The sequence below is a fragment of the Xylocopa sonorina genome, chromosome 17 (assembly GCF_050948175.1).
Source record: "Xylocopa sonorina isolate GNS202 chromosome 17, iyXylSono1_principal, whole genome shotgun sequence".
Lineage (NCBI taxonomy): Eukaryota > Metazoa > Arthropoda > Insecta > Hymenoptera > Apidae > Xylocopa > Xylocopa sonorina.
In genome coordinates, this window is record NC_135209.1 from 1,697,867 (window position 1) to 1,724,187 (window position 26,321).

The following is a 26,321-nucleotide window of genomic DNA, read 5'->3' on the forward strand; positions in this document are numbered from 1 at the left end:
ATATACACTCGAACACAGCTGAACTCTTCCTCCGTGCAACTTCGTCTCTATTTTTTGTTCTTTCTTTTTTTTCGTCCATCATTTCTCGCCTTTGTCGCGTCCATCCCTTCGCTCGAGGCTCGATCGTTCGATGGCCAGACACGGAGAGCCAGTCTCGTTCAATTCGGCTAATCGTCATCCTCGACGAAGGCCACTCTCTCTCGCGCTCTGGCCGCTCCACTTTTTGCTTATAAATAAACGAGCCTCGCGGTTGGCTCTCTGTGACGTTCGCGGGACACTGTGCACAGGGGTAGGACGATTATGGAGCAGGCTAGGTGGTAAATGGTGAAAAGAACAGGAAGCTGGATGATGAGCAGAAATGAAATTGTTACGAGCGTGGAGAAGTTGCGAGCAACTTTTTTTGAACGCGAGTTAAATGATAGACGGATGAATGTATCGTTGCGAGAAGGCGTGTTGGTTAATTTTACGCGCGAGATGAGATCACGTTTTCGCGATTTACAGAGGTGGGTTTCGTTTTTGTCCCTCAGGGGCCGCGGTTTCGACCGTGGTACGGGTGTGGCGAACCCGAGGTACCCTAGCCACATAATTAGAGGGTGTTAACCCTTTCCAAAGTCAATTTTGGAGAACGTTCTTCTATAATGACTAATCGATATACTTTTAAATGATATAAAAACGTAGAATTGATCTTTACATTTCTGAGAGCGACCTCAATTGTGAAAAATGATCGAATTAAATGTATATTTTTGAAAATAATTAGATTTCGATAGTAAAATATTTCTAAACCAAATATTACAAAAACCGATTTATTTAAATTATTAAATATTGTATTCTCTCAAAGGTGGCGTGGACAATTTCAAATAATCGTTCCTTTAAAATTAAACCTTTATTTCTCGATTCAAGTGGATATCTCGTTTAACATTAGCAAGTTTCTGGTTCGATGCAACTTGTACGGTGGTTGGGATCGGGTGCAGATCGTTCTGCACCATCTGAGATTATGCAACGACAATCGAAGGGGGCGAAGAAGCAAAAAATGAGGAGGAGAGGCAGAAAACCGTAGAAAGATAAATGTCGAGCGCGTGGGCGATGATTGCGAGACAGGAACAGATATAGAAACGGAGTAAGAGAGAGAGAAAGAGAGAGAGCGAGGAGGGAACCGGAAAATCTGCGCCTCGCGAGCACAAGTGAACGAAAATAGAATGGCAAAGTCTGAGGCGCGGTCACGTACAACAAAACACGCGGACAGTGTGTAGGTGTGCACTTGTGAGTGTACCAAGAACTTGTTTACAGCTCTCGAATGTGTTACGACGCGGTCGAACCGCGCTCGATCGTTTTGAGAAACGATCGAGCGCCGTCGCGTGTCCGTCGAGCGAAATTAATCCCACTTCTCATTCAATCACAAATCGATCGATCGCCTTTTCCCTCCTCTCGTTATTCCTACCGCCCTCGTTCGTTTCGAGGGACAGAGAAGCGGCTGGACCGATCGCGTGGCTCGCGATCCGGATCGATAACGTAGAACCGAACGGGGGGGGGGGGGGGGGGGGGGGGGGACCGTGAAGCACGAACCGAACCGAGTCGTATCATTCGCCAACACGCTAAAAGCTTCTTAAAATCGTACAAAGCACCAGTGCGTACAAATTCACTCTTTCTCTCGTCTATACATGCATTGAGAATCACAATGTCTTTCTTTCATACGTATAATTATTCTTTTTTTTTTTTTACCATCGACGCAGTGACAGAATATATTATATATTTATATATATATATATATATATATATTTATACATAGACTCGTCGAGTCTACGTATACATATATAGACTTTTTTCTCTGTTTCTTCTTTTTTTTTTTTTTTTTTGGTTTCATTTTTTTTTCTCTTGTGTTTTCGTTTACTAGTCCGTAGCAAAAAACTGGCAGCGGTGTGTCGCGGTTAACATAGAACGAGTCTAGGAGAACACGAACCCACGAATTCGTCCATCTCTCGTCCGTCCTCCTCGGTTGCGTTTCACGCGGGGGGAGGGTGAAGGTTTGGGGGGAGAGTATCGCGTGTCCCTCCTCGACCAGGAACCCCGTCGTCGATCTGTCGGTTCTCGCGCGACGACGACGATCGACGCGCGTTCACCGCTCGTGGTTGCCACGTGGCGCACGGTCACCCTGAGACGGTGCTGTCGACGACGAGCACACCCGGAACGAGCTTGACCCGCGTCTCGCACTTGTCGTCCCCGTCGACGATCCCTCTTCTCCCGTTCGCATCCCCTCGCGCCGATCGCTCCTTCGACTCCTTGCCCCTAGACGCGGTTTAATGAGGTCTCAGTGTAACGATTTTATTGTTGCAATTGTAGTTACAATAATCGTAATCGTAGTCGTGGGTGTACGGCGGCAACAGGGAGGCGGACTCGTGGCTGGCCGGGCAGGGTAGATGCCTGGGTCAGGCGAGCTCGTCGCTGTCCGGGAAGTGGTCGCGGCAGTCGAGGCAGGCGGCCAACTCGAGCACCAGGTGGTGGAGCGTCGGGTGCCCGAGGACCTCAGCGTCAGGCAGCGGTGGGTGGCAACGGGGCCTCTGCTGTCGACCCCTGAACGACCGGTGCAGATTCAACACCACGTCGCAGAACACGTAGCGCACCAGCAACAGTCGTAGGAAATCGTCGCCGAAGAATTGCAACACGCTGGTCTCTGCGTGGACCGGTAAAAGCGCTCGGTCAGGTCCAAGGCTGTCTTTCTCACGGGGTTTTCTTTAGTTTTTATTTGGTTTTTTTTTTTGCTTTTATATACAGGCGGCGCGATCCTCGTCGCACTGAGCGAGTCTGCGCGCGGAATTCCGTCGAGATGCGCCGGTGCTTTTGATCGTGCGAAGCTTTCGAGGGTGGTTTCTGTGGGTGAGTGAAGATTGGGTGCGTTGGAGGGTTGGAAGATGGTGGACCTGGATGGAGTATCTTATTGTGTTCTTGGAGGAATGTTTTGGAGACGCTATTTTGAATACAAGTAACGATTTGTTTTTGGAGATTGTATTGTATTGAGGTTTGGTAGTAGTGGATGTAATTGCGTGTTTGATTTGTAGAATCTTGACTTGGGATTGAAGCTTCGCGTGAACAAAGGTCTCGCCGTATCTCGCGTTCATTTCTTCGCGCAGATTCGCATTGGTTGAAGTTGTACCGCTTGACGCCTTGTATATACAGATCGTTGCGAAGGTGTCTCCGTGTTTGCACATACTTGGATGCAGTTGGTGTATTTTTCTGTTTTCTCGACTCTGGAGTTGAAATTCACTGTTCATTTGAAATCTTGGTGTTCGACATTCTTTCTTACAATATTGAATAGAACGAGAACCAATTATCTTGAAATTTATCTTTTATTTTCTTGGTATCATTACTAAAAAAAAACAGTGACAATTTATATTCCATATTTTTATTAAAGAGCAGGAACACTTTTTTAAAAGCCGCCAACTGCATCTCAATGGACGATTTTCTCACGGAGAGACCTTTCCAACAGCTGTACACTCATTCGTTCGTTACGTTTCAGAAATTTTGACGTTTCGAGCGATTCGATTTGCGATCCGATCGGGGACGTCGGTAAGTTTCACCATCGCGATTCAACCCTTTGGCTGTTGATCAATTTTCGCGAACTCTCACCCTATAACGCCCGCTTCTAGATCCCTTGCCACCTCGCACGACCAAATAAACTTGATCGACTCTCAGGAGTGTTCGCCACGAGTTTATCTCAGTTTCGATACGGAAGAAGGGTTCGAAAAACTTCTCGCAGGGATTATGTGAGCGTTAATAACCCTTGTTCCGGATAAGGAAAGAGGCGAGGACTTTCGTCGAAGCGAACGACTCGATTCTCGAATACGGTGCTGACCAAGCCCTACTAAGTGAAAAGAAACCCTGCGATTCTATTAACCCTTTCATAATATTGTTAGGAAGGGCGTAAAAAGAGATTGATTTAAAATAGAGAGATTTGAATAGTTAATGTTTTAGCTAGCGTTTTATATTTTAATAATTTTTTAAATCCAAACGAGTGTCAGTTTGCTTTGAATTTTTTTCATTGTGACGACGAACACGAGGTAAAAAAGGAATTGCATGCGTTGAATACGCAGAATATCGAATACTAAATTCATCTATCGTTCAATTAGTAGTTGTATCTATCATTTGTCTGATGCAAGGGTTGTCGAACTTGGTACCATGGTAATGGTATTTAATTTTCATTAAGATTTAGCAAATTTAGTAGCAGAGTCCGTTTTTGTAATATGATAACAGCATTGGCTTCTTATATTACGAAATTGTAAAGTTAATCCTTTGGACTTGGATGTCTCTTCTGAAGGAACATCAGTATTGATCAGTGATTATGGTAGTTAAACTTATTTTGCTGCAGCTTTTTGAGAAATGAGTGTTTTTCTGTAATTTTCTAGTGAAATGAAGATTTGCTATTGATGGGAGACGTTAGCAATAGAAATTATTACTAATATAGCAATTTTTTCTTTTGAATGCCGAATAAAAATATAGAAAATAGAAACTACTGCTGAAATGGAAATTTTCTTTTGCTAAAACATTGCTATTTTGACAGCAACTTCTATTGCTAACGTCTTCAATAACGTGAGCAATAGAAAATTTCCATTTCAGCAATAGTTTATAGTTTTCATATTTTTATTTAACATTCAAAAGAAAATATTGCTATTCTAGCAACAGTATCTATTGCTAAGATTTCCAAAAATGTCAACAACAGAAAATTTCCACTTCATCAATATCTTCTATCTTCATATCTTCATTAAAAAAAAAAATTGCTATCTCAGTAATAGTTTCTATTGCCAACACCCAAAAAGAAGCCAAATACAAGCAATTTAACATTGTTTTCGACAAATACCCATCTAGTTCCAACAAAATTTTAGTCCTACAAGGGTGTCGTTTATCTAAAATAGTTTTAGAACCCTTGATCGAATGAATCCTTAACAAATGCTTAGACAAACTATATCCAATTATAGTTTTAGACACAGGAAATTTTAGTCCTACAAGGCTATCGGTTATCCAAAATAGTTTTAGAACCCTTGATCGAATGAACCTTTAACGAATCCTTAGACAAATTACATCCAAATATTTAGTATCCTTTCCTCGAACGAAAAAGCATTTAGCCAAGTCCTTAGACAAATTATATCCAGATATACGCCTCTTGGACCCAAGAAATTTAGTCCTATAAGATTGTCGATTATCTAAAACAGTTTTAGAACCACTGATCGACTGAATCCTTAAATTATCCTTAGACAAACTACATCCAAATATTTAATATCCTTTCCTGAAACGAAAAAGCACGTAACTAAGTCCATAGACAAATTATATCCAAATATAGTCCTGGTCCCAAGAAATTTTAGTCCTACAAGGCTGTCATTTACGTATAATAGTTTTAGGATCCCTGGTCAAGTGAATCCTTAACGAATCCTTAGACAAACTACATCCAAATATTTAGTACCCTTTTCTCAAACGAAAAAGCATGTAACCAAATCCTTAAACAAATTATAGTCCTGGTCCCAAGAAATTTTAGTTATTTAGTATCTAAAATAGTTTTAGAACCCCTGATCGAATAAATCCTTAACGAATCCTTAGACAAACTACGTCCAAATATTTAGTACCCTTTTCTCAAACGAAAAAGCATGTAACCAAATCCTTAAACAAATTATAGTCCTGGTCCCAAGAAATTTTAGTTATTTAGTATCTAAAATAGTTTTAGAACCCCTGATCGAATAAATCCTTAACGAATCCTTAGACAAACTACGTCCAAATATTTAGTATCCTTCCGTGGAACGAAAAAGCATGTAACTAAGTCCATAGACAAATTATATTCAAATACAGTCCTGGTTCCAAGAAATCTTAGTCCTACAAGTCTGTCGTTTATCTAAAGTTTTAGAACCCCTGATCGAATGAATCCTTAGAAAGTTTCAGAACCCCTGATCATACGAATTCTTAACGAATCCTTAGACAAACTACATCCAAACACTTAGTATCCGTTCCTCGACCGATCTTCGTCTGAATCGAGTTTCAGTCTCGACCAGCACCGCTCGAGACCCAATTTACCGACGTCCACGATCTTCGTCCGAACGTAAGTTCGACGACGGTTACGTGTCCGTAGAGTATGGCCGACAAATTTGCATATTACTGTTGCTGCTGTTGTTGCCCGCTACAGGGTAGTACCTGTTGTTCGAACTTTCGAACGAATCGCTGGCAGGATGCTACGGGTTTAGCTTATAGCTTGGCTGCTCCCGATCGATCACGGTGAAACTTTCCGAGCCTGGTAGTGAATTAAACGTATCCGCACAAAGACTTTACTTAACGACGCGGCTGTCATAGGGACGAAAGAGTGAGAGCTAGCTGGGATAAGGTGGGAGTTGGTTGGGTGTGGGGGACGAGACCAGCGACAAAGGGAGACCACTCGTACGTTCAAAACTCGCACACGACATATCGCTGTCGCGGGAGGAACAATGGAGTGCCTCTTTGTAGCGGACCCTAGATCACGCGTCTACGAGGCGAGATTGCCGGTTCAGCGATAAACACGGCTTGGATCTAGGCCAGCTCTGTTTATCGGCCGAACGCAATTGTAAATCCCTTTTTCAACGTGGCCTGGGCGAACTGGTGAACGAACCGAGCTGGCTACGTCCACCTTGTATCGAGAGTTTTACTTTGGAGACACCCTTCGTCATTCCTGCAGTGCCCCTCGTCCATTTAGATCGATTTTTGGGAATTGTTCCTCTTTTCTTTCTATGATTAATCGTGTACCTTTGCGTTAGACGGTGGATAGACTGGTTCAGCCTTGTCAATGGGTGCTGATGAAGAATTTGGTAAAGGTTCTAATGTTGTTGTATGATTTGAGGTAGAGTTTAGTAAAAGTTGAGAGAATTGGGGTAATACTCAGGTGGCTACGTCCACCTCGTATCGAGAGTTTTACTTTGGAGACACTTGTTTCATTTAGACTGATTTTTGGGAATGGTTCCTCTTTGATTTCTATGCTTAATCGCGTACTTTTGCGTTAGACGGTGGATAGACTGGTTCAGCCTTGTCAATGGCTGCTGATGAAGAATTTGGTAAAGGTTCTAAGTTTGCTGTCTGATGTGAGGCAGAGCTTAATAAAAGTTGAGAGAATTGGGATGGATTCTGTTGTTGATTTAGATCATATTGTCTTTATGGTAATACTTAATGCAGTCGAGTGATTTTCTTTGTGTAAATGTATCTTCCTTTTCTTTTTTGTGAACATTGTGTGAACAAACGCCACAGTGAATGGAATCTTGTCGTTCATATAGTGTTCCTCGTCTCATTTAGATCGATTTTTGGGAATTGTTCCTCTTTTCTTTCTATGCTTAATCGTGTACTTTTGCGTTAGACAGTGGATAGACTGGTTCAGTCTTGTCAATGGGTGCTGGTAAAGAATTTGGTAAAGTTTCTAAGGTTGCTGTCTGATTTGAGGTAGAACTTAATAAAAGTTGAGAGAATTGGGGTGGATTCTGTTGTTGGTTTTTGTGAACATTGTGTGAACAAGCGCTACAGTGAATGGAATCTTGTCGTTCATATAGTGTTCCACGTCTCATTTAGATCGATTTTTGGGAATTGTTCCTCTTTTCTTTCTATGCTTAATCGTGTACTTTTGCGTTAGACGGTGGATAGACTGGTTCAGTCTTGCCAATGGGTGCTGGTAAAGAATTTGGTAAAGCTTCTAAGGTTGCTGTCTGATTTCATGTAGAACTTAATAAAAGTTGAGAGAATTGGGGTGGATTCTGTTGTTGGTTTTTGTGAACATTGTGTGAACAAACGCTACAGTGAATGGAATCTTGTCGTTCATATAGTGTTCCTCGTCTCATTTAGATCGAGTTTTGGGAATTGTTCCTCTTTGCTTTCTATGCTTAATCGTGTACTTTTGCCTTAGATAGTGGATAGACTGGTTCAGCTTTGTCAATGGGTGCTGCTGAAGAATTTGGTAATGGTTCTAATGTTGCTGTCTGATCTGAGATAGAGCTTAATGAAAGTTGAGAGAATTGGGGTAATATTTAATGCAGTCGAGTGATATTCAGAATGTTTTCTTATGTTGCTTTGGTATTTTTCTTTAAGTAAAGGAATCATCCTTTTCTCTTATGTGAACATTTAGAGAATTGGGGTAATATTTAATGCAGTCGAGTAATATCCAGAATGTATATTTCTTATGTTGCTTTGGTATTTTTCTTTGGGTAAAGGAATCATCCTTTTCTCTTACTTGAACATTTAGAGAATTGGGGTAATATTTAATGCAGTCGAGTAATATTCAGAATGTTTTCTTATGTTGCTTTGGTATTTTTCTTTAAGTAAAGGAATCATCCTTTTCTTTTATGTGAACATTTAGAGAATTGGGGTAATATTTAATGCAGTCGAGTAATATCCAGAATGTTTTCTTATGTTGCTTTGGTATTTTTCTTTAGGTAAAGGAATCTTTCTTTTCTCTCGTGTGAACATTTTCTATGGAAAAGTCTGCAGAATTTTCTGAAACGCTACAGTGAATGGAATCTTTGCGAAGCAATCAATATTTATATTTTAATTTATATTTTCCAACACAGTAATAATCAATTTCAAATTTTCCAACCAGAATCACTTCACAAATCCAAACGATTCTTCTCAACCACTCGAGCCATGCAAGTACAGCAGATAGCATCTCGATGGCGTATTAGCATCACCTTAAACTTATTATCTCCTTAACATCTTCACTGCTACATATACATCCTCTAATCCAGACTGAACCAAGTACGTATCCACCACGATTTGGCACAGTAGTAGTACCATAACCCAGATTCCCAAAGCAAAAAAAAAAAACCTCGTTAACTTTACAAAATACGCGTACCAAATCGAGGGTAAAGGAGAGAAAAAAGAAATTCGAAAATTACCCGACTAATAAATTCCCGAAAGTAGCACTCTCGCCCCAGTCCACCGATCGAGCGCAGCCAAGCCGAGAGCCAAGAAAGTTTCACCGATCTACGCCCCCCTCCCATCCCGTTTCTCGTTCCCTATTCAATTAGAAGAGAAAGAGCGACACAGAGAGAGAGAGAGAGAGAGAGAGAGACAGACAGAGAAGGAGAGCAGAGAGCTCTTCCAGGCCGTGTCAGACGACAAAAACAACGTCCTGGATCCTTACCGCATCTGGAGTGTGTGACGAGCTGACAGGCCTCGATGAGGAATCGCTCGATGTAACGCTGGCACCGGTCCCAGTGGTGCACGGCCAGGCTGCCGATGTTGCATATAAGGCAAAACGCGGCTAGGGGGGCGTGGAGGAACAGGGTGAACAGGCTTCCGCCGTGTCGCACGTCGCGCAACGTAGGCGGCGTGTCTTGGGGCGACATCAACACCATCAACGGCTGGCCAAAGTACCGCGGTATCTGCTGGAACACGAAGCTGTTGTCCGAGTCGACGACCACGAACAGCGGTTTCCTCGTGAACGGGTAGAGGTCACCCGGGTAGAGGCAGTGCGGCTCCTTCCCGCCTGCTGGCCTCTTCCCGTGCTCCGGGTCCCTCTTGCTGCACGTCGACACGCCGCCCAGGTCGTACCCCACTGGAAAATTCGAAGGTTTATCAACATCGTGCAATTCCGGTCCCGTGGAGCGGCGCGATGTCAGGCGAGACGCGAGCTTCCTTGGCTTCGTCGCGGGTTTTGAGAGGGCTTCGTGGTTTCGAGGGGTGGGGTGGTTTTAGGAAGTGGAAGGTTAGGTTTTTTGGGGGATCGCTTGCGTTGCGTTTAAAGAGGAGGTGGTGGATTTTTGGGTTTCGAGGTTTGAAAATTTGGAGGAGTTTGTGTGGTGGAAATTTGAAGGTTTGAACGTGTGAAGTTGAGGGATGAAGATTTTTAGAGCTTTGTGTAGTGGAGGTTCCTAAGTCTGGACGTTTGAATTTGGGGTATGAAAATTTTTAGAGCTTTGTGTAGTGGAGGTTCCAAAGTCTGAATGTGTGAATTTGAGGTATGAAAATTTTGAGGGCTTTATGTAATGGAGAGTCGAAAATCTAAATGCGGAAATTTGAGATATGAAAATTCTGAGAGCTTTGTGTAGTGGGGAGTCGAAAGTCTGAACGCACGAATTTGATGTATACAAATTTTGAGAGCTTTGTGTAGTGGAGATTCGAAAATTTGAACGCGTGAATTTGAGGTATGAAAATTTTGAGGGCTTTATGTAATGCAGATTTGAATGTTTGAACGCGTGAATTTGAGGTATGAAAATTTTGAGGGCTTTATGTAATGCAGATTTGAATGTTTGCACGTGTGAAGTTGAGGTATTAACATTTTTAGAGTTTTGTGTAGTGGAGGTTCCTAAGTCTGAACGCATGAATTTGAGGTATGAAAATTTTCAGAGCTGTGTGTAGCGGAGAGTCTAAAGTTTGAATGCGTGAATTTGAGGTATGAAAATTTTGAGGGCTTTATGTAATGCAGATTTGAATGTTTGAACGTGTGAAGTTGGGGTATTAACATTTTTAGAGTTTTGTGTAATGGAGGTTCCTAAGTCTGAATGTGTGAATTTGAGGTATGAAAATTCTGAGGGCTTTGTGTAGTGGAGATTTGAAAATCTGAACGCGTGAACTTAAGATTTGAAAACTCTGAGAGCTTTGCACAATCGAGATTCAAAACCCTGAACGCGTGAACAAGAATTCGAGATTTGAAAATTCTAAGAGCTTTGCGCAGTTGAAATTCGAAAGTTTGCACGCACGAATGGAATTCGAGATTTGAAAATCCTAAGAGCTTTGCATACTTAAAATTCGAAAGTCTAAGCGCGTAAACTTTTGAAAATTCAAAAGCTAACAAACACGAAAATAAAAATTTGTAATTCCAGATTTGAAAATCCTAAAAGCTTAGCATACTTGAAATTCGAAAGTCTAAACGCGTGAAATTTAAAAAATTCAAAACCTAGTAAATACGAAAATAAAAATTAGAAATCAGTAGATTAAAAATTGTAAAAATCCCTAAGACTATAAATTGTAACATAAGAAAATAAGTAAAAAGTTAGAAGCTTCAATACTTTAATCTTCATCGCGTTATTACATTTTTTCCCTAAAATTTTATACAACTCTGCGAACTATGCCTGAATTCCGCAAGCTTCAAACCGTCTGAATCAATCGTCAGGCTTGTTTTCGTCTCTATAAATAAACGAACGATCAGTTTGCACCGGTCATTCACGCACGGCCAGCTCTCGCGAGCTGGTTTTCGTTTCGCCAGAGACAATGAGCGGATGCTCGCCGGGTCGTGTCGGTTCTCGAGACGCCTCGCGACGCGCACGAAATTGGAGCGTCACCAAAAATCGTCCCCTGCATCCTTGGCAGATTTATTCGCGCCCAGATCGCGCCTCGACAATGTTAATCTGTATCGAGCTTTTTGGAACGGAACGACGCATCGATATTTAAACTCCACCTAGTTTCCCGCGCGTCTGATCGTTACTGTCCCTTTCTACTGAACGCTGCGCATGTCCCACGAACCACTGCGCCTCTCTTCTCTAATCAACCTTAATTTCTCTCTCAACACGAACGTCAAAATCGCTAACTAACGACACTAGTCGAATTGAATAAAAAATACTAATTTCAATGTTATTATTTAGAGTAAATGGGTGAATTTGAATCCGTTTAACGCGGGTGAAGCAAGAAAGAGAGACTTTTAACCAGTTAACTGTGGAATTTAGTTTCGAAAGATCAGCACAGGGTGCGGAATTAAAAACAAGCAACGACGTGTATACACGTCGAACGCAGAGCAAATGATACTGTTATACATTTTACGAGAAACGAGGAAGGATTACATTTTTATTCGTCAAAGAACCTAACAATTCGTTTCTGAATACGTAATTCTCACTAAGAGCTTGAAAATTGTCAGGAAATAATAAAATAATAAACAAGAAAAATGGAAGATCGCAAGAATAAACAAGAAAAGTAAGAAAATAGTTTAAGTATTTGTAATATAAAGGCAACATATCATCAAATGATATTCTCATTACATTTTATTGAGATTTCGAGTTTTTGTAGTGAATGGCAATTTTTTATTTTGTACGACGAGTATACACGTCGAACACACTGTAGTGGAGATTTGGTTCGACGAGTATACACGTCGAACACAGGGCAAATGGTACTGTTATACATTTTACGAAAAACGAGGAAGGATTACATTTTTATTCGTTAAAGAACCTAACAATTCGTTTCTGAATACGTTGTTCTCACTAAGAGCTTGAAAGTTGTCAAAAAATAATGAAATAATAAACAAGAAAAATGGAAAATAGCAAGAATAAACAAGAAAAGTAAGAAAATAATTTAAGTATTGGTAGTCTTGGATCTTTTAAGCATCAATGGAGAAGCTGTCCTTCAAAACAAATCTCAGATAAATCAGAAAGCTGTTGAGTGCAAACTGATGACATCAAATCGCAAAGCACTGTCAAAAAAAAGAAAATCACAACGCTATAAAGGCAACATATCACCAAATGATATTCTTATTACATTTTATTGAGATTTCGAGTTTTTGTAGCGAATGGCAATTTTTTATTTTGTACGACGAGTATACACGTCGAACGCACTGTAATGGAGATTTGGTTCGACGAGTATACACGTCGAACACACTTAACTGGTTAAACGAGGGTGAAAGCGAGGATCTGGTTAATAGAAGCGAAGAACTATCGACGGTCGGATGTTGGCCAGCGGGGTTTCCCTCGATATCGACGCGGCTGCACCGTATTTCGATATTGATTGCGAACTTAGAATCCACCAGGCCGCGCACTGGTTGGAACTTCTATCGCCTGATGACCTTGACACGGATGCGCTACTCTACTTTCGTTGAAAGACCGTTTTCGCCTTCTCGACCGGCTTGCAACCTCACCGCGCTCTGAATAGCGGCTTCCGAGCGTTCCTTTGGTGGTCAGCCCGCTGAATTTTTCAACATCGTCGACCTTCGGTCCTGACTCGATCCTCTCTCCTTTTTTTTTCTCTCGCTTCTCACACTTTTTTTGCCACTCTCGCGTCGTTCTTAAACGTGTCTTACGCGTGTCGTTGCGGATTGGAATCGAGACAGAATGGAGTGGAATGGTCGAAGGACGACGTGGTAATGAGAAGACGAATTTTTGTGACGAGCCTCTCATTGATTTTGGACGCGAGCAAGGTGGAAATTGCTTTAGTATTCTTTTCTTTTCTTCTCTTTTTAGCGTTTCTGTTGTAGAAAATTTATGCCAGAAATTTGACCAGGAAGTTGACGAAGTTACCATTAATTCTGATTGTTAAAAGATATGTCTATGATCTTTCACCAAAGTGAGAAACTTAAATACAGAATTTTTTTATTTAGTTCTGAGATTTGTCTATCCATTGGATAGTCGAAAAAAGGGGCAAGTATTAATAATAAAAATTTATATTATGGGTTCTTCTGTCTATATTCTCTCTCATATGTAGACGAACTTAAATGAACGATGTAGAACGCGCTTGATGAATTATTCCATCTATCACACATCCAAAAAGAAAGAAAGAAACGGCAAAGGACACTGACAATCATTCGACATGCGAACATCGAGAAGAAGTCATCGCAGAAATGTTAGAAAAGCCATCAAAAGCGTAGCACAGGCGATCCTCAGCATTTATTGGGCTGTCAAGGAAGTATTTTCTGTTTTGAAATATAAAACTTATAATATGAATAGTAAACTTTAATCAGTGATATGTTTTTCATTTCGTTCGACGATCTTGTGACTAAAGAATGTGCAGCCTTCAGAAAACGAGTGATATCTTTACAATTAACAATAGGATTTAAATAAAATTTGGAAAATAAATAGTATATAGTATTTAAAAGGTATGAATTAAATGTGAAAACAAATGAAGTATTTTAATTAGCTTTCTATTGTTTCATTTAATGTGTAACAAATAATTATTAATTTGTCAATGTATTAAGAGTTCATCTAGTAAGAGAAAAGTAGTAATGTTGAAGAATATATTTTTATGTTGCAATTTTATTTACTCTGATATTTTTATAATGTACGATATCTTTGGAGACACTCAAAATTTCCTTCTCACTATTTAGAAAAAGTTATGGACAACGAGATATTAATTAAATGAGAAAAAGCAATGGTAGTTAAGCACATTAATAACATTTACAATCATTCAGTGTAAAAGATATTAATCCTTTGCACTCCTTTGAAGAAAACAAATGTAAGTTCCACGAATACAAATTGCAAGAAAGTTTCAAAGTTACATTTAACATAATTAATCAAGAAAATTTGCAAATCTTTCAAGCAGCAATGGAGAAGCTGTCCTTCAAAACAAATCTCAGATAAATCAGGAAGCTGTTGAGTGCAAACTGATGACATCAAATCGCAAAGCACTGTCAAAAAAAGAAAATCACAACGCTATCTACCCCTGAGCACAAGAAAATACTTTCTCGCCAGCCCAACGATAACACGTGTCGTTAATTAAATCGCAACAGAGACACGACGACTGATAAGCGAATCATCTCGAATAACTCCAGCTCATCCGACGATAACGATCCATCGTCCAGTGGTGTCCAGGTACGAAATATCAGGGAGCCGCCTAAACGACCTGGATTTTCTATTTAGTTAATTCAACGGGCACCGCGATGAAGGGTCATGGTCGCGAGCCGGCTCTCGAGGTGCCCTCTCCCGATCCGCATGAAAGTTTCATGAGGATGGGCACTAATTAAAGACGATGAAGGGAAAGAAAAAAAAAAACGAGGAGAAGAGGAAGAAACGAAGAGGTAGAAAAGCAGGAGAGACGCCTCTCTCTATCGTGTGTTCTCTCCAGATCCCACTCGAGCCGCGGTTGTCTTTTCGCGACTCCAATTAAAGGCGTTGATTCCACAGCGGTCAGAAACGCTGCATTGTACGAGCGTAAAATTTTGCTCGCGCGCGATGCTACGCGTTTACCAACGGTTGCTCGCGGAGAAATTGTTTCGCGTGAATTTACGAGCGCCTTTGTTCTTATTGGAACGTCGCAGGTTGGGACGCGGAATTGTTGCTAGTTCTCAGATGGGGAAATAGTTCGCAGATGGAGCGTGCGCGCCTGCGATCCTCTTAATTAACGAATCTAACGAGATTACGTTTTTGAGCGCCGTGCGTGTTTGATGTTTACGTAAGCCTGTTAAATATTGGTTTTCGATACCATAAGATGTTCAGCTGCTATTAATTAATTGCTCGTCTATAACGCGTGGCTGTAGCTAGATTCTAGAGCGATGGCAGCTCGAATAGCCTCTGCGAAGCTTTTTAACGTCTTCGAAATTTGTTTATGGTCTGCGTTCAAATTGCCAGCGTTTTTAAGCGTTCTACGTTGCGCTGCTAAATAATAAATGGTGTAAGCGTAATTAATTCTGACACGACTAACTAGTTAAAGTAGCTTTGGAATTATTAGGCACTAGTTTCTGTGAAGAAAAACCTGGCGTACCAATTTCATACTCTTTTCAACTGTATGCGTTCGAATTGTCTAAATTAATTTTTACTTCGACTAAATTATCCGCCAGTTTAATCCCAAACACAAAATTTCCATAATATTAAAGAAGACACAAATTAGAATGGATCTCAGCTACGAATACAATTAACTCCACCAGCATCACGATTCATATGGAAAAATATGTTCTCTATTCACGATAAAATTGTTATCACTGAAACAATTATCGCGTGTGTCCGTTTTTTGTCAATTTTGAAGGTTCGAAAAGAAGAGAGAGAAGAAAGCATCTTTGGAACTGCGTTAAACACAGTTGTTCGATGTATCGACAAATTCGCTATCGTAGTTACCATATCGACTCAAATCTGAAATAATTATCACATGTATCCTTTTCTTTCTCAATTTTTAAGGCTCGAAGAGAAAAGAAGGAAGGAAGCCTCATAGGAACTGCGTTAAAAACAGTTGTTCGGTGTATCGACGAATTCGCTATTGTGGTTAATGAATCGAATCTGAAATAATTATCGCATGTATTTCGAGGGCTCGAAGAGAAAAGAAGGAAGAAAGCCTCGTTGGAACTGCGTTAAACACAGTTGTTCGGTGTATCGATAAATTTTCCATCGTGGTTATTAGATTAAATCGAATCTTAAGTAATAATCGCATGTATCCATTTCTTTCTCAATTTTGAAGGCTCGAAGGGAAAAGAAAGAAGAAAGCCTCATAGGAATTGCGTTAAGCACAGTTGTTCGATGTATCGACAAATTCGCTATCGTAGTTACCATATCGACTCAAATCTGAAATAATTATCACATGTATCCTTTTCTTTCTCAATTTTTAAGGCTCGAAGAGAAAAGAAGGAAGGAAGCCTCATAGGAACTGCGTTAAAAACAGTTGTTCGGTGTATCGACGAATTCGCTATTGTGGTTAATGAATCGAATCTGAAATAATTATCGCATGTATTTCGAGGGCTCGAAGAGAAAAGAAGGAAGAAAGCCTCGTTGGAACTGCGTTAAACACAGTTGTTCGGTGTATCGATAAATTTTCCATCGTGGTTATTAGATTAAATCGAATCTTAAGTAATAATCGCATGTATCCATTTCTTTCTCAATTTTGAAGGCTCGAAGGGAAAAGAAAGAAGAAAGCCTCATAGGAATTGCGTTAAACACAGTTGTTCGATGTATCGACAAATTCGCTATCGTGGTTTTTATATCGAATCAAATCTGAAATAATTATCGCATGTATCCGTTTTTTCTTCAATTTTGAAGGCTCGAAGAAAAGGGAGGGAAGAAATAATAATCGCATGTATTTCGAGGGCTCGAAGAGAAAAGGAGGAAGAAAGCCTCGTTGGAACTGCGTTAAACACAGTTGTTCGATGTATCGACGAATTCGCTATCGTGGTTATCATATCGAATCAAATCTGAAATAATTATCGCATGTATCCGTTTTTTCTTCAATTTTGAAGGCTCGAAGAAAAGAGAGGGAAGAAATAATAATCGCATGTATTTCGAGGGCTCGAAGAGAAAAGAAGGAAGAAAGCCTCGTTGGAACTGCGTTAAACACAGTTGTTCGGTGTATCAACGAATTCACTATCGTGGTTATCAGATTAAATCGAATCTTAAATAATAATCGCACGTATCCATTTCTTTCTCAATTTTGAAGGCTCGAAGAGAAAAGAAAGAAGAAAGCGTCATAGGAACTGCGTTAAACACAGTTGTTCGGTGTATCGACGAATTCGCTATTGTGGTTAATGTATCGAATCTGAAATAATTATCGCATGTATTTCGAGGGCTCGAAAAGAAGAGAGGAAAAAAGCCTCGTTGGAACTGCGTTAAACACAGTTGTTCGATGTATCGACGAATTCGCTATCGTGGTTATCAGATCGAGTCGAATCTGGAGACACTTTCCGGTCTTCGCGGTTCGATTTTACATAATCTGAACGTCATGCGACATTCCCGCGGGAGGGTTGCTCCTTTGAGCGAGTAGATCAGCCTAGAGGCGGTGTGGCCGCGTGATCACCGGAAGCCCTTGACATAGCTGGCGGAAAGGCGACGGTTCGAACCCCCGCGATCCAATTAAACGGCACGCGCGTTTCGCTCTCATTTACAGGTGGAATCGGGTGAAAATGCGTGTCTCAACTTTTGCTAATCCTACTCGAGAGTCTGCCATCGAGGATTTAACGTTGTCAGTTCTTTTCATTTCGCCGTTTATCGTACAGTATTGAAGTCTAAAGAATATTTTAATGTTTGGTTTGTGGTATAATTGATAAGTGAAATTTAAAGGAACAAGTTGTGGTATTTTATTTATTAATCTTTTTATTATCGTTTGAGAGTGTCATTAAATGTTATAAATAACTGAATGTTTAATTTTATGCTATTAAGTAATTATTTAGTTATTTGTAATGTTTAGTGGCACTCTCGAATGATAATAAATGATTAATAAGTAAAATTAAGGAATTGAATGATACTGTTACTTGTTTTGCAATTTTACTTATTAATTGTACTATTAAAGAATTATTTAGTTGTTCGTAATGTTTAGTGATATTTTCAAATTATAATAAATGATTAGTAAGTAAAATTAAGAAATCGAATGATATTGTTACTTGTTTTTCAATTTTACTTATTAACTGTATTATTAACCAGTTATTTAGTTATTTTCATTATTTAGTGACATTTTAAAATTATACTGTAATGTTTTTCTCTAATTTTATTTATTAATTGCAATATTAAATAATTGGTTAATAGTATAATTAGAAAATAAAATTAAAGAAACACTACAGCATCATTTAAAAATATCACTAAATATTTGCTTAATAGTATAATTAATAAATAAAATTAAAGAAACATCACAATATCATTCGAAAATATCACTAAATATCATATACTCTATTAGTCTTTTTTCTATCAAATTAGTACAGATTTTTTGTAACAATCAGTTAAAGATTATTCAAACCACAGTAATAAGACATCCACTTTTACAAATTCAAATTAATTACCGTTATTATAAAATGACGTCACCAGTAAAGAAAACAACAGAATTATTTTCATCGATTACTATAGAAATTACATAAGGGCAAACCAAACAGCGAATCTTAAGTAACATCCTGTGTCTGACTAAAGCCACCCTAATCTACTGCTCGTAAGACTGACACCGTTCCAAACGCCTTTAATCAACAACACATCGCATCCAAATACAAATAACGATACCTCTCGAACATTTTTCCCCAAATAATTAATAAAAAATCAAACTTACTCGACATTTAAATATCTTTAATACATAAATTTCAATTATTTGCTGTCATTTGTCGAAGCACTTGCAAAGCAGTCTCTGTCCAACTTTCGAGTCTACTCAAAACTAACGCGTCTCTTCTCCACTGCTCGAAATTATCGCTAATTGCGACACGCTTGATCCCATCGTTAGTCGCGACGGAATTTAATCGTTCTCGCGTCGATGGGACACGAAGAAACCGTCTTATATATCTCAGATGGATCAGTGGTCGAGGAAACTGGTCGAAAACCGTCGACACGCGTCCGATTTCGACTCGATCGAGCGGGTGATCCGATTTAGTCGCGCATCAACGATCGTCCTCCGTCGCGATAAGTAATTTTCGACCAACCAGGGGCTGGATGGCGTCGAACGGCCGCCTTTTTCAAACGGGAACTATTTTCGTTGCCTGCTGGAGAACGCGTGGCTACCAGCTTTGATCGACCCGCCTTGGCTATTGGTCCGCGCGAACTGTTTCCATCTCGCGATTTTTAGACCATGAAACAGGGCTACCACGAGTGAGAGTGTTAAGGGTTTTTAGAGAGCGGTGTTGAGGTTATGTGGGCTAAGTTTCGTTCGAGAAACGGCGATTAGGGGTGATTGAAAATTAAGAGTCGAGGAAGTTGGCTATGGTCGAGTTTGAAGTATGCTTTTGAGGTGGATAAGATGGTTGAGTTATATGTTTTTTTTGAGAGAAAAAACCGTAGAAAAGACCTAAAGCTACCGATTCTTCTAATTAAATAACATTGCAATCTAACCTAACCTAAACTAACCTAACCCAAAGCTACCAATTCTTCTAATTGAATAACATTGTAGATGAAAATTAGAAGTTGGCAAAGTAGGAAACGATCGAGTTTGAAGTGTGTTTAGGAATTTGCAGTAGAGAAGATGGGTAAATTGTATTTTTTTTTTGCAAAGGAAAGACAAAGCTTTCAAATTTTCTAATCGAATAAATTCTTCCAAATCTCCTCATTGAATTACTTAATTGAAGATGAAAATTAAGAGATGAAGAAATGCCAGACGATCGAGTTTAAAGTGTGCTTTGGAATTTGCAGTAGACAAGATGGTTGAATTATATATTTTTAGCAAAGAAAAGACACAAAGCTTGCAGATCATTTAATCGAATAAATTCTTCCAAATCTCCTAATTGAATTACTTAATTGAAGATGAAAATTAAGAGATGAAGAAGTGGCAAACGATCAAGTTTTTTTGCAGTAGGTAAAATAGTCACCTTTACACTTTTTCGAGGGAGAAAGAGAGAGAAAGAGAGACGAGAGAGATATAGAAAATCCAAAGCTTCCAAATTTCCCAATTAAATAACATTGCAGATGAAAATTAGGATTTGACGAAGTAAGAAACGATCAAGTTTGAAGTATGCTTTTGGAATGGACAAGATGGTCGCATTGTACACTTTTTCGCGGAACACAAACAAAAAAACCAAAGCTTTCAAATTTCCAAATTAAATAACATTGAAAATAAAACTCAAAATTTTACAAAATAACAAACTTTCAAATTTGAACTATTCTCCCAGACTAAACAAAATTTCCTAAAACCTCCAAATCTCCAAATAGAATAACAAAAAACACCAAAAGCCAAACAATTAACCATCAAACCCACCCTTTTCAATACCAAAAACCGTTCTCCAATAGAACAAATCCCCAAATTAAATAACATTGAAAATGAACCTTAAAATTTCAGACTAATGGATATAATTAGTACTTTCAGACTAAAAAAAATCTCCCAAAACCTCGAAATCTCCAAATAAAATAACACAATAAACACCAAAAACCAAACAATCAACCATCACCCATCAAATCTACCCTCTTCAATGCTAAACACCGTTCTTCAATAGAACAAATCTCCAAATTAATTAACATTAAAAATGAACCTCAAAATTTCACAGAATAACAAACGCTCAAATTTGAACTATACTTTCAGACTAAACAAAATCTCCCAAATTTCCAAATAAAATAATACAAAAATTAGCAAAATCCAAACAATCAACCATGACCCATCAAACTCACCCTCATCAACACCAAAAACAGTTCCCCAATAGAACCCACTTAACACCCCGTTCGATCCACAAGAGCAACCCAACCAATAAGAAGAAACCGACCAAGAAGACGAAGATGAGGAAGACTAAGAAAGAAAGAGAGAAAAATAAAAGAAAGAACGGCTCAGCCAAGGCTCTAAAATACTCGCGGAAGCGTGATCGGTCGCGATCAAAGGGAACACTCACTTTCTTCCGGATGCTTGACGGTGGAGAAGCAGCCGTCCGCCGACAAGTAGAGCAACAGCGCCCCGTTCGCGGGCAGCTCCTTGAATCCGCTCGCGAGGAATACCTGTACCTGGCTGTAGGTGGGCTTGTACAACAGGTACTTGTGTGGATTGTCCCGTCTGGGGGCCCCGTTCTCCGTCCCTGGATAAGCGCCAGGCCTGAACGGCATCCTGCCCGCCGGCGAGGCGTCGTGTAGGTGGTTTGGGTCGTCGCGTGGCTCCCTCTCGAGGGTCTGCAGCATCCTGAACATGTCCATCGACAACTCGCTGAACTTCACCTGGTCAGCGCAGTTGCCAACGATCAGGATCTCCTGCAGGGATAGGCACATGGGTTGGGTACGCTCGACTGGCGGCGACGTCTGCGGCCCTAGTCTGTGGGTCAGTATAACCGGGTTCGAGTCCGAGTGGACGACACCAACGGCAGACTCTGCCTTCACGAACGCCTTGATGTCGTCGAGGACCAGGTTCCACTCGAGCTGGTCCTCGGGTTCGTAGGTGCTGGTGTAGTCGGCGATCTGGGCGTCCAATTCCTGGACCAGCTCGCGGACGAGCTTCATGCGGTTCAGCAGTAGGCAGACGACGATGAAACGCGCGTAGTACCTGAGCTTCTTCACCATCAGGTCGCTCCTGTCCTCCTTCGCCGCTCGGCTGTAGTACGCGCGGCCGCGGATCGCCGCGTAGAACGAGTAGGCCTCGTGCAGGTAGCTGGTCTCGCTGGTGCGAAGGTAGTAGTGGTAGTAGAGCTGACCGATCTTGCTCGCGATCTCGCCGATCTGCCACCGTTTCAGCCCGTACTTCGTGTCCAGTATCGTCCTGCGGAGGGAGACAGATCTGCTGGGCTTTTTTGGTCATTTTTGAGCGGTTGCTGCGGTGCTTTTGTGTGTTTTTTGGGTATTCTTGTTCGTTAGGATTATTTGTGGATGTTAGAATATTGGGGGTTTAAGGGGTGTGCGTGTTTGTTGCATGTTTTTCTGGTGAAATGGAAAGTTTGGTGGGTTTTTTTGGTCATTTTTGAGCGGTTGCTGCGGTGCTTTTGTGTGTTTTTTGGGTATTCTTGTTCGTTGGGATTCTTTGTGGATGGTAGAATATTGGGAGTTTAAGGGGTGTGCGTGTTTGTTGCATGTTTTTCTGGTGAAATGGAAAGTTTGGTGGGTTTTTTTGGTCATTTTTGAGCGGTTGCTGCAGTGGTTTTGTGTGGTTTGGGTATTCTTGTTCGTTAGGATTCTTTGTGGATGTTAGAGTGTTGAGGGTTTAAGAGGTGTGCGTATTTGTTGGATGTTTTTCTGGTGAAATGGAAAGTTTTTGGGGCTTGGAAATGTTGGGAATATGTAGTATTGCTGAGATAGTGATATTTTAAAATGTCCTCTGCTGAGAAGTGTTAGCAATAAAAACTATTGCTAAATAGCAATATTTTGTAATTTTCTGAAGTTTTCTGTTGAAATGGAAATTTTCTATTACTGGAGGATGTTAGCAATAGAAATTAATACCAAAATATTGCTATTTTTATTATATTGCCGTTTTTACAATTTTCCAGTACTAGAAATCACAGCTGGAAGATGTCAGCAATAGAAGATATTGCTAAAATACTGCTATTTTAATTATACTGTTGCTTTTCCAATTTTCCAGTAATAGAAATCCCAGCTAAAAGATGTGACAAATAGAAGATGTTGTTAAAATATTGATATTTTAATTATACTGCTATTTTTCCAATTTTCCAGCAATAGAAATCTCAGCTGAAAGACGTTAGCAATAAAAATTACTGCTAAAATATTGCTATTTCAGAGAAATGTATAATTCTCTGAAATTATCTATTAAAATGGAAATTTTTTATTGCTGGAGCACATCAGAAATAGTAACTATTGCTAATATAGCAATATTTTAAAATATTTAAATGGAAATTTATTATTGCTATGAGGAGCAGCAATAGAAAATTTTCGTAATTTAAAATATTGATATTTTTAGCAATAGTTTTTATTTTCTACGTCTTCCAGAAATAGAAAACTCCAAAGAAACACGCCATTTTTCTCAAAAAGCTATGAAATAGCCGCTGAAATAAATTTAACCTTCGTAATCACCAATCAATGATGATGTCCCCTCAGAGGGGTCATCCGAATGCAAAGTGTTATCCTTTCGAGTGTGTCACGGGCTTTTCGACAAATCAAATCGAAAAGTGCCATAGAGCACCACGTCGTTTCTCAAATTTCTACGCCTTAAAGTACCAAGCCCCACTTTGGCGCTGCTCTTCTACTCCTCATTAAAGAACCCTGCATTATCCTCCCTTTACTATTTTTTCTCTTCTCATAAAATATCTGGCACTAAACTACTAAACACTAAAACAGAGAAACCACGATCACACTGTCTGTCACTCAAGCACTTAAGCTAAACAAGTTCCCTTTAGACAGCTAAACCCGTTACCCAATATCATTCCTTTCAATTACCCTCCATAATTAATAATTTCTCCTTCACGCTTGAAGCATTCGTCTGAAGACCTAACAGATAGACACACACGAATTCCAGCTAAATCGACAGGCTGCCAATCCCCGTAGCTCGCGCCATACAAAAAGCCAGAGCCGCGTGGCACGTTCGAAACCGCGCGTACCAGAAACTTTCCGCCATTGTCTCGACGCGTTCAGTCGATCCTGAAAGAGCGTCCCCGATATTTATTTAAAACAGCCGGATACCTTCGCGCGCCTCCCTGCACGCAACCCCCTCCGCACGTGCGAGCGCGTACGCCGGCAGCCGGTTTGGGTGTCGCGCGAAACGCGAACCGTCTGAATAGCTGGGGATAGACAATCGGCTCATTGTCGAGTCGCAGCCCCGACTTGATAACACTTTACGATCAAAAGTGAAAGGGACAAAGCGGGGCGAAAGATTACCGCGGGCGCAACAGAGAACGAGAGGGGTAAATAAAGACGCGGCCCAAGTGGGCCAACCCCGTCGCGGTGGTCTCGTTAAGGGGTTCGTCTTGGAACGACGGGTCAAGGGGTTCGCCAGACGCACGATTCTTCAAATTCTCCTCGCGATACAAGCTTCATATTGTAGAAAATAATTAAATCTGTACACGTGAGACGTTCTCCTCGCGATACAAGCTTTATATTGTTCGTCGATCGAGCAGCACCAAATTGCGAGCAGCCTCACTGTTTCATCCGTATCTAGGCTAGATTTCGAAAATTACAACTGACAAGAAAACAAAAATTGGAAGATCGTATTTAGAAAATAATGAAATCTGTACACGCGAGACGTTCTCCTCGCGATACAAGGCTCATATTGTTCGTCGATCGAGCAGCACCAAATTGCAAGCAGCGTCACTGTTTCATCCGTATCTAGGCTAGATTTCGAAAATTACAACTGATAAGAAAACAAAAATTGGAAGATCGTATTTAGAAAATAATTAAATCTGTACACGCGAGACGTTCTCTTCGCGATACAAGGTTCATATTGTTCGTCGATCGAACAGCACCAAATTGCGAGCAGTGTCTCGGTCACGTGGTCTCCATTAGACGTGATGCTCGCGTTCAACTTCTCGTTTCACTGTTTCATCCGTATCTAGGCTAGATTTCGAAAATTACAACTGACAAGAAAACAAAAATTGGAAGATCGTTATTTAGAAAGTAATTAAATCTATACACGCGAGACGTTCTCCTCGCGATACAAGGCTCATATTGTTCGTCGATCGAGCAGCACCAAATTGCGAGCAGGGTCTCGGTCACGTGGTCTCCATTGTAGGGTTCCATTAGACGCGATGCTCGCGTGGAACTTCTCGTTTCACTGTTTCATCCGTATCTAGTCTAGACTTCGAAAATTACAACCGATAAGAAAACAAAAATTGGAAGATCGTTATTTAGAAAATAATTAAATCTGCACGCGTGAGACGTTGAGATTTCAGTTATAATTCTGTCGTTCTAAAAACCCGTTGGACTTTGGTAATCGATAAAAATCCAAGATTAGAGTGTCTCTGTGGCAGCACTAAGAATACCCACGCACAACCCGACGGGGCTCGAGAACGCGGACGGATAGGCACACGCGTGTACACTCGCGCGCGCGACCACCCCATTCACGCTCACGTCACATGGCGTCGTAGCGCGTGAAGGGCTCCTCGCGATTCCTTCGTGTGTCACGATCGTCGAAACCGATTCATCCACCCTCTCCTCGATCCAGCTCGCACCACGCACGTTCGCCAGTCTCGTCACTGACGGTCGCAGAGATGGTCTCAGGGTGCGTCCTTGTTGTCGTCGTGGACCGTGGCGATCGCAGGACCTCGTGGCGCGCGTGTGATCGATGCCCACGGGCACGCCAGGCTCGCCGCCCTTCGTCCTGCGATGACTCACCCGGCGGGGTGGCCTGCTGGTGCAGACGGGAACACGTACGCGGGCCACAACCGCCCTCTCCCCCTCCTCGTTCCTCTCGCGCTTACCTGTGCTGCTGCTGGAACTTCCACAGCTTCGTGTAGATGTCGAAGGTGCGCCCGAAGTAGCCCTGCCACTGTTTGTGCCCGTACTGTGGCAGGTCCCGTAGCCCGTTGAACAGCTGCTTGCTCTTCTCGAGCAGGTGGCAGAACTCGAGGACGACTTTTCGCTCGTGGTCGTCCATGCCAGCCATCATGACCATCTTTTCGGTGAATCGAGATCGCGGCCACTGGCTGGACGACGGCCCTTCAGACGACGGTCGCGGTGGCCCCGCGTGATGGCGCCTGCCGATTCCGCCACCCTCTCGTCTCGCACTCGGGGATAGACGCCGCGCGAGCCGACCACGGACCAATCAATACTTGCCCATCCCGCATCAGGGGGCGCACCAGTAACACCCGTGCACACGCCACCGTGCAGGACGCCACGCGTCGCAACGTCGACCTGGGACATCTGTCCGCTCCGCCGGTAGACTCGCCGCGACTTGCAATTTTATGGTCGATCGATGGGATTGTTTCTGAGGGTAAATTGCGTTGGCTTGGGGTGGATTTTGTCGGAGGTCGGTTATCTGGGGGTTGGTTAAGGGTGGTTGAGAGGTTGATACGGGTTTTAGATGGGTTGTGTTGTCGGATGGGTTGGTGGTTAGATGGGGACACTGGTGGTTCGTGGTGTGGAGTTAGGTTGCGGGGTTGTTATGGAGGGAGTCTTGTAGTGTGATTATGAATGGAGATTTTGTTCTTTTTGTTCGATGAATTTTTTTTTTATTGGTTAAGTAGTAGTATATGATGTTGTCAAATGGGTTGGTGGTAAGATGAGGACACTGGTGGTTCATGGTGTGGAATTAGGTTGCGGGGTTGCTGTAGTGGAGGGAGTTTTGTATTGTGAATAATCATAGGAATGGATGGAGATTTAATTCTTCTCGTTTGATGCATTTTTCTTTTATTGGTTAAGTAGTATTATATGATGTTGTCAAATGGGTTGGTGGTAAGATGAGGACACTGGTGG

The 26,321-nt window shown here is 41.2% G+C and overlaps 2 protein-coding genes across 3 annotated transcripts in view; both read right to left on the reverse strand.

Annotated features, from left to right (window-relative positions):
* The window catches only part of LOC143431260 (uncharacterized), a 118,505-nt gene that overhangs the window by 14,702 nt on the left and 77,482 nt on the right, over positions 1-26,321 (reverse strand). The gene's annotated exons all lie outside the window — the stretch shown is intronic.
* Positions 1,823-25,630, reverse strand: LOC143431262 (protein SCAI). 2 transcript variants are annotated; one of them, XM_076907849.1, is made up of 4 exons: positions 25,328-25,630; positions 20,876-21,726; positions 9,125-9,538; positions 1,823-2,568 (listed from the first exon to the last, which is right to left on the reverse strand). In XM_076907849.1, exons 1-4 carry the CDS (start codon positions 25,519-25,521, stop codon positions 2,306-2,308), a joined length of 1,722 nt encoding a protein of 573 aa, XP_076763964.1. In that variant the 5' UTR covers positions 25,522-25,630; the 3' UTR covers positions 1,823-2,305. The 2 variants fall into 2 exon arrangements, with proteins under 2 accessions (XP_076763964.1, XP_076763965.1); XM_076907850.1 differs by having other exon boundaries at positions 1,823-2,668.

What these genes read in the sequence shown, in the direction of transcription:
- LOC143431262 (XM_076907849.1), bottom strand. Translation starts at nt 25,521, where the DNA reads ATGGTCATGATGGCTGGCATGGACGACCACGAGCGAAAAGTCGTCCTC. An exon ending in CGTCAAGCATCCGGAAGAAA is followed by an intron (nt 9,539 to 20,875) that starts GTGAGTGTTCCC and finishes CGAATTTTCCAG; the next exon opens with TGGGGTACGACCTGGGCGGC. An exon ending in CGTCACACACTCCAGATGCG is followed by an intron (nt 2,569 to 9,124) that starts GTAAGGATCCAG and finishes CCGGTCGTTCAG; the next exon opens with GGGTCGACAGCAGAGGCCCC.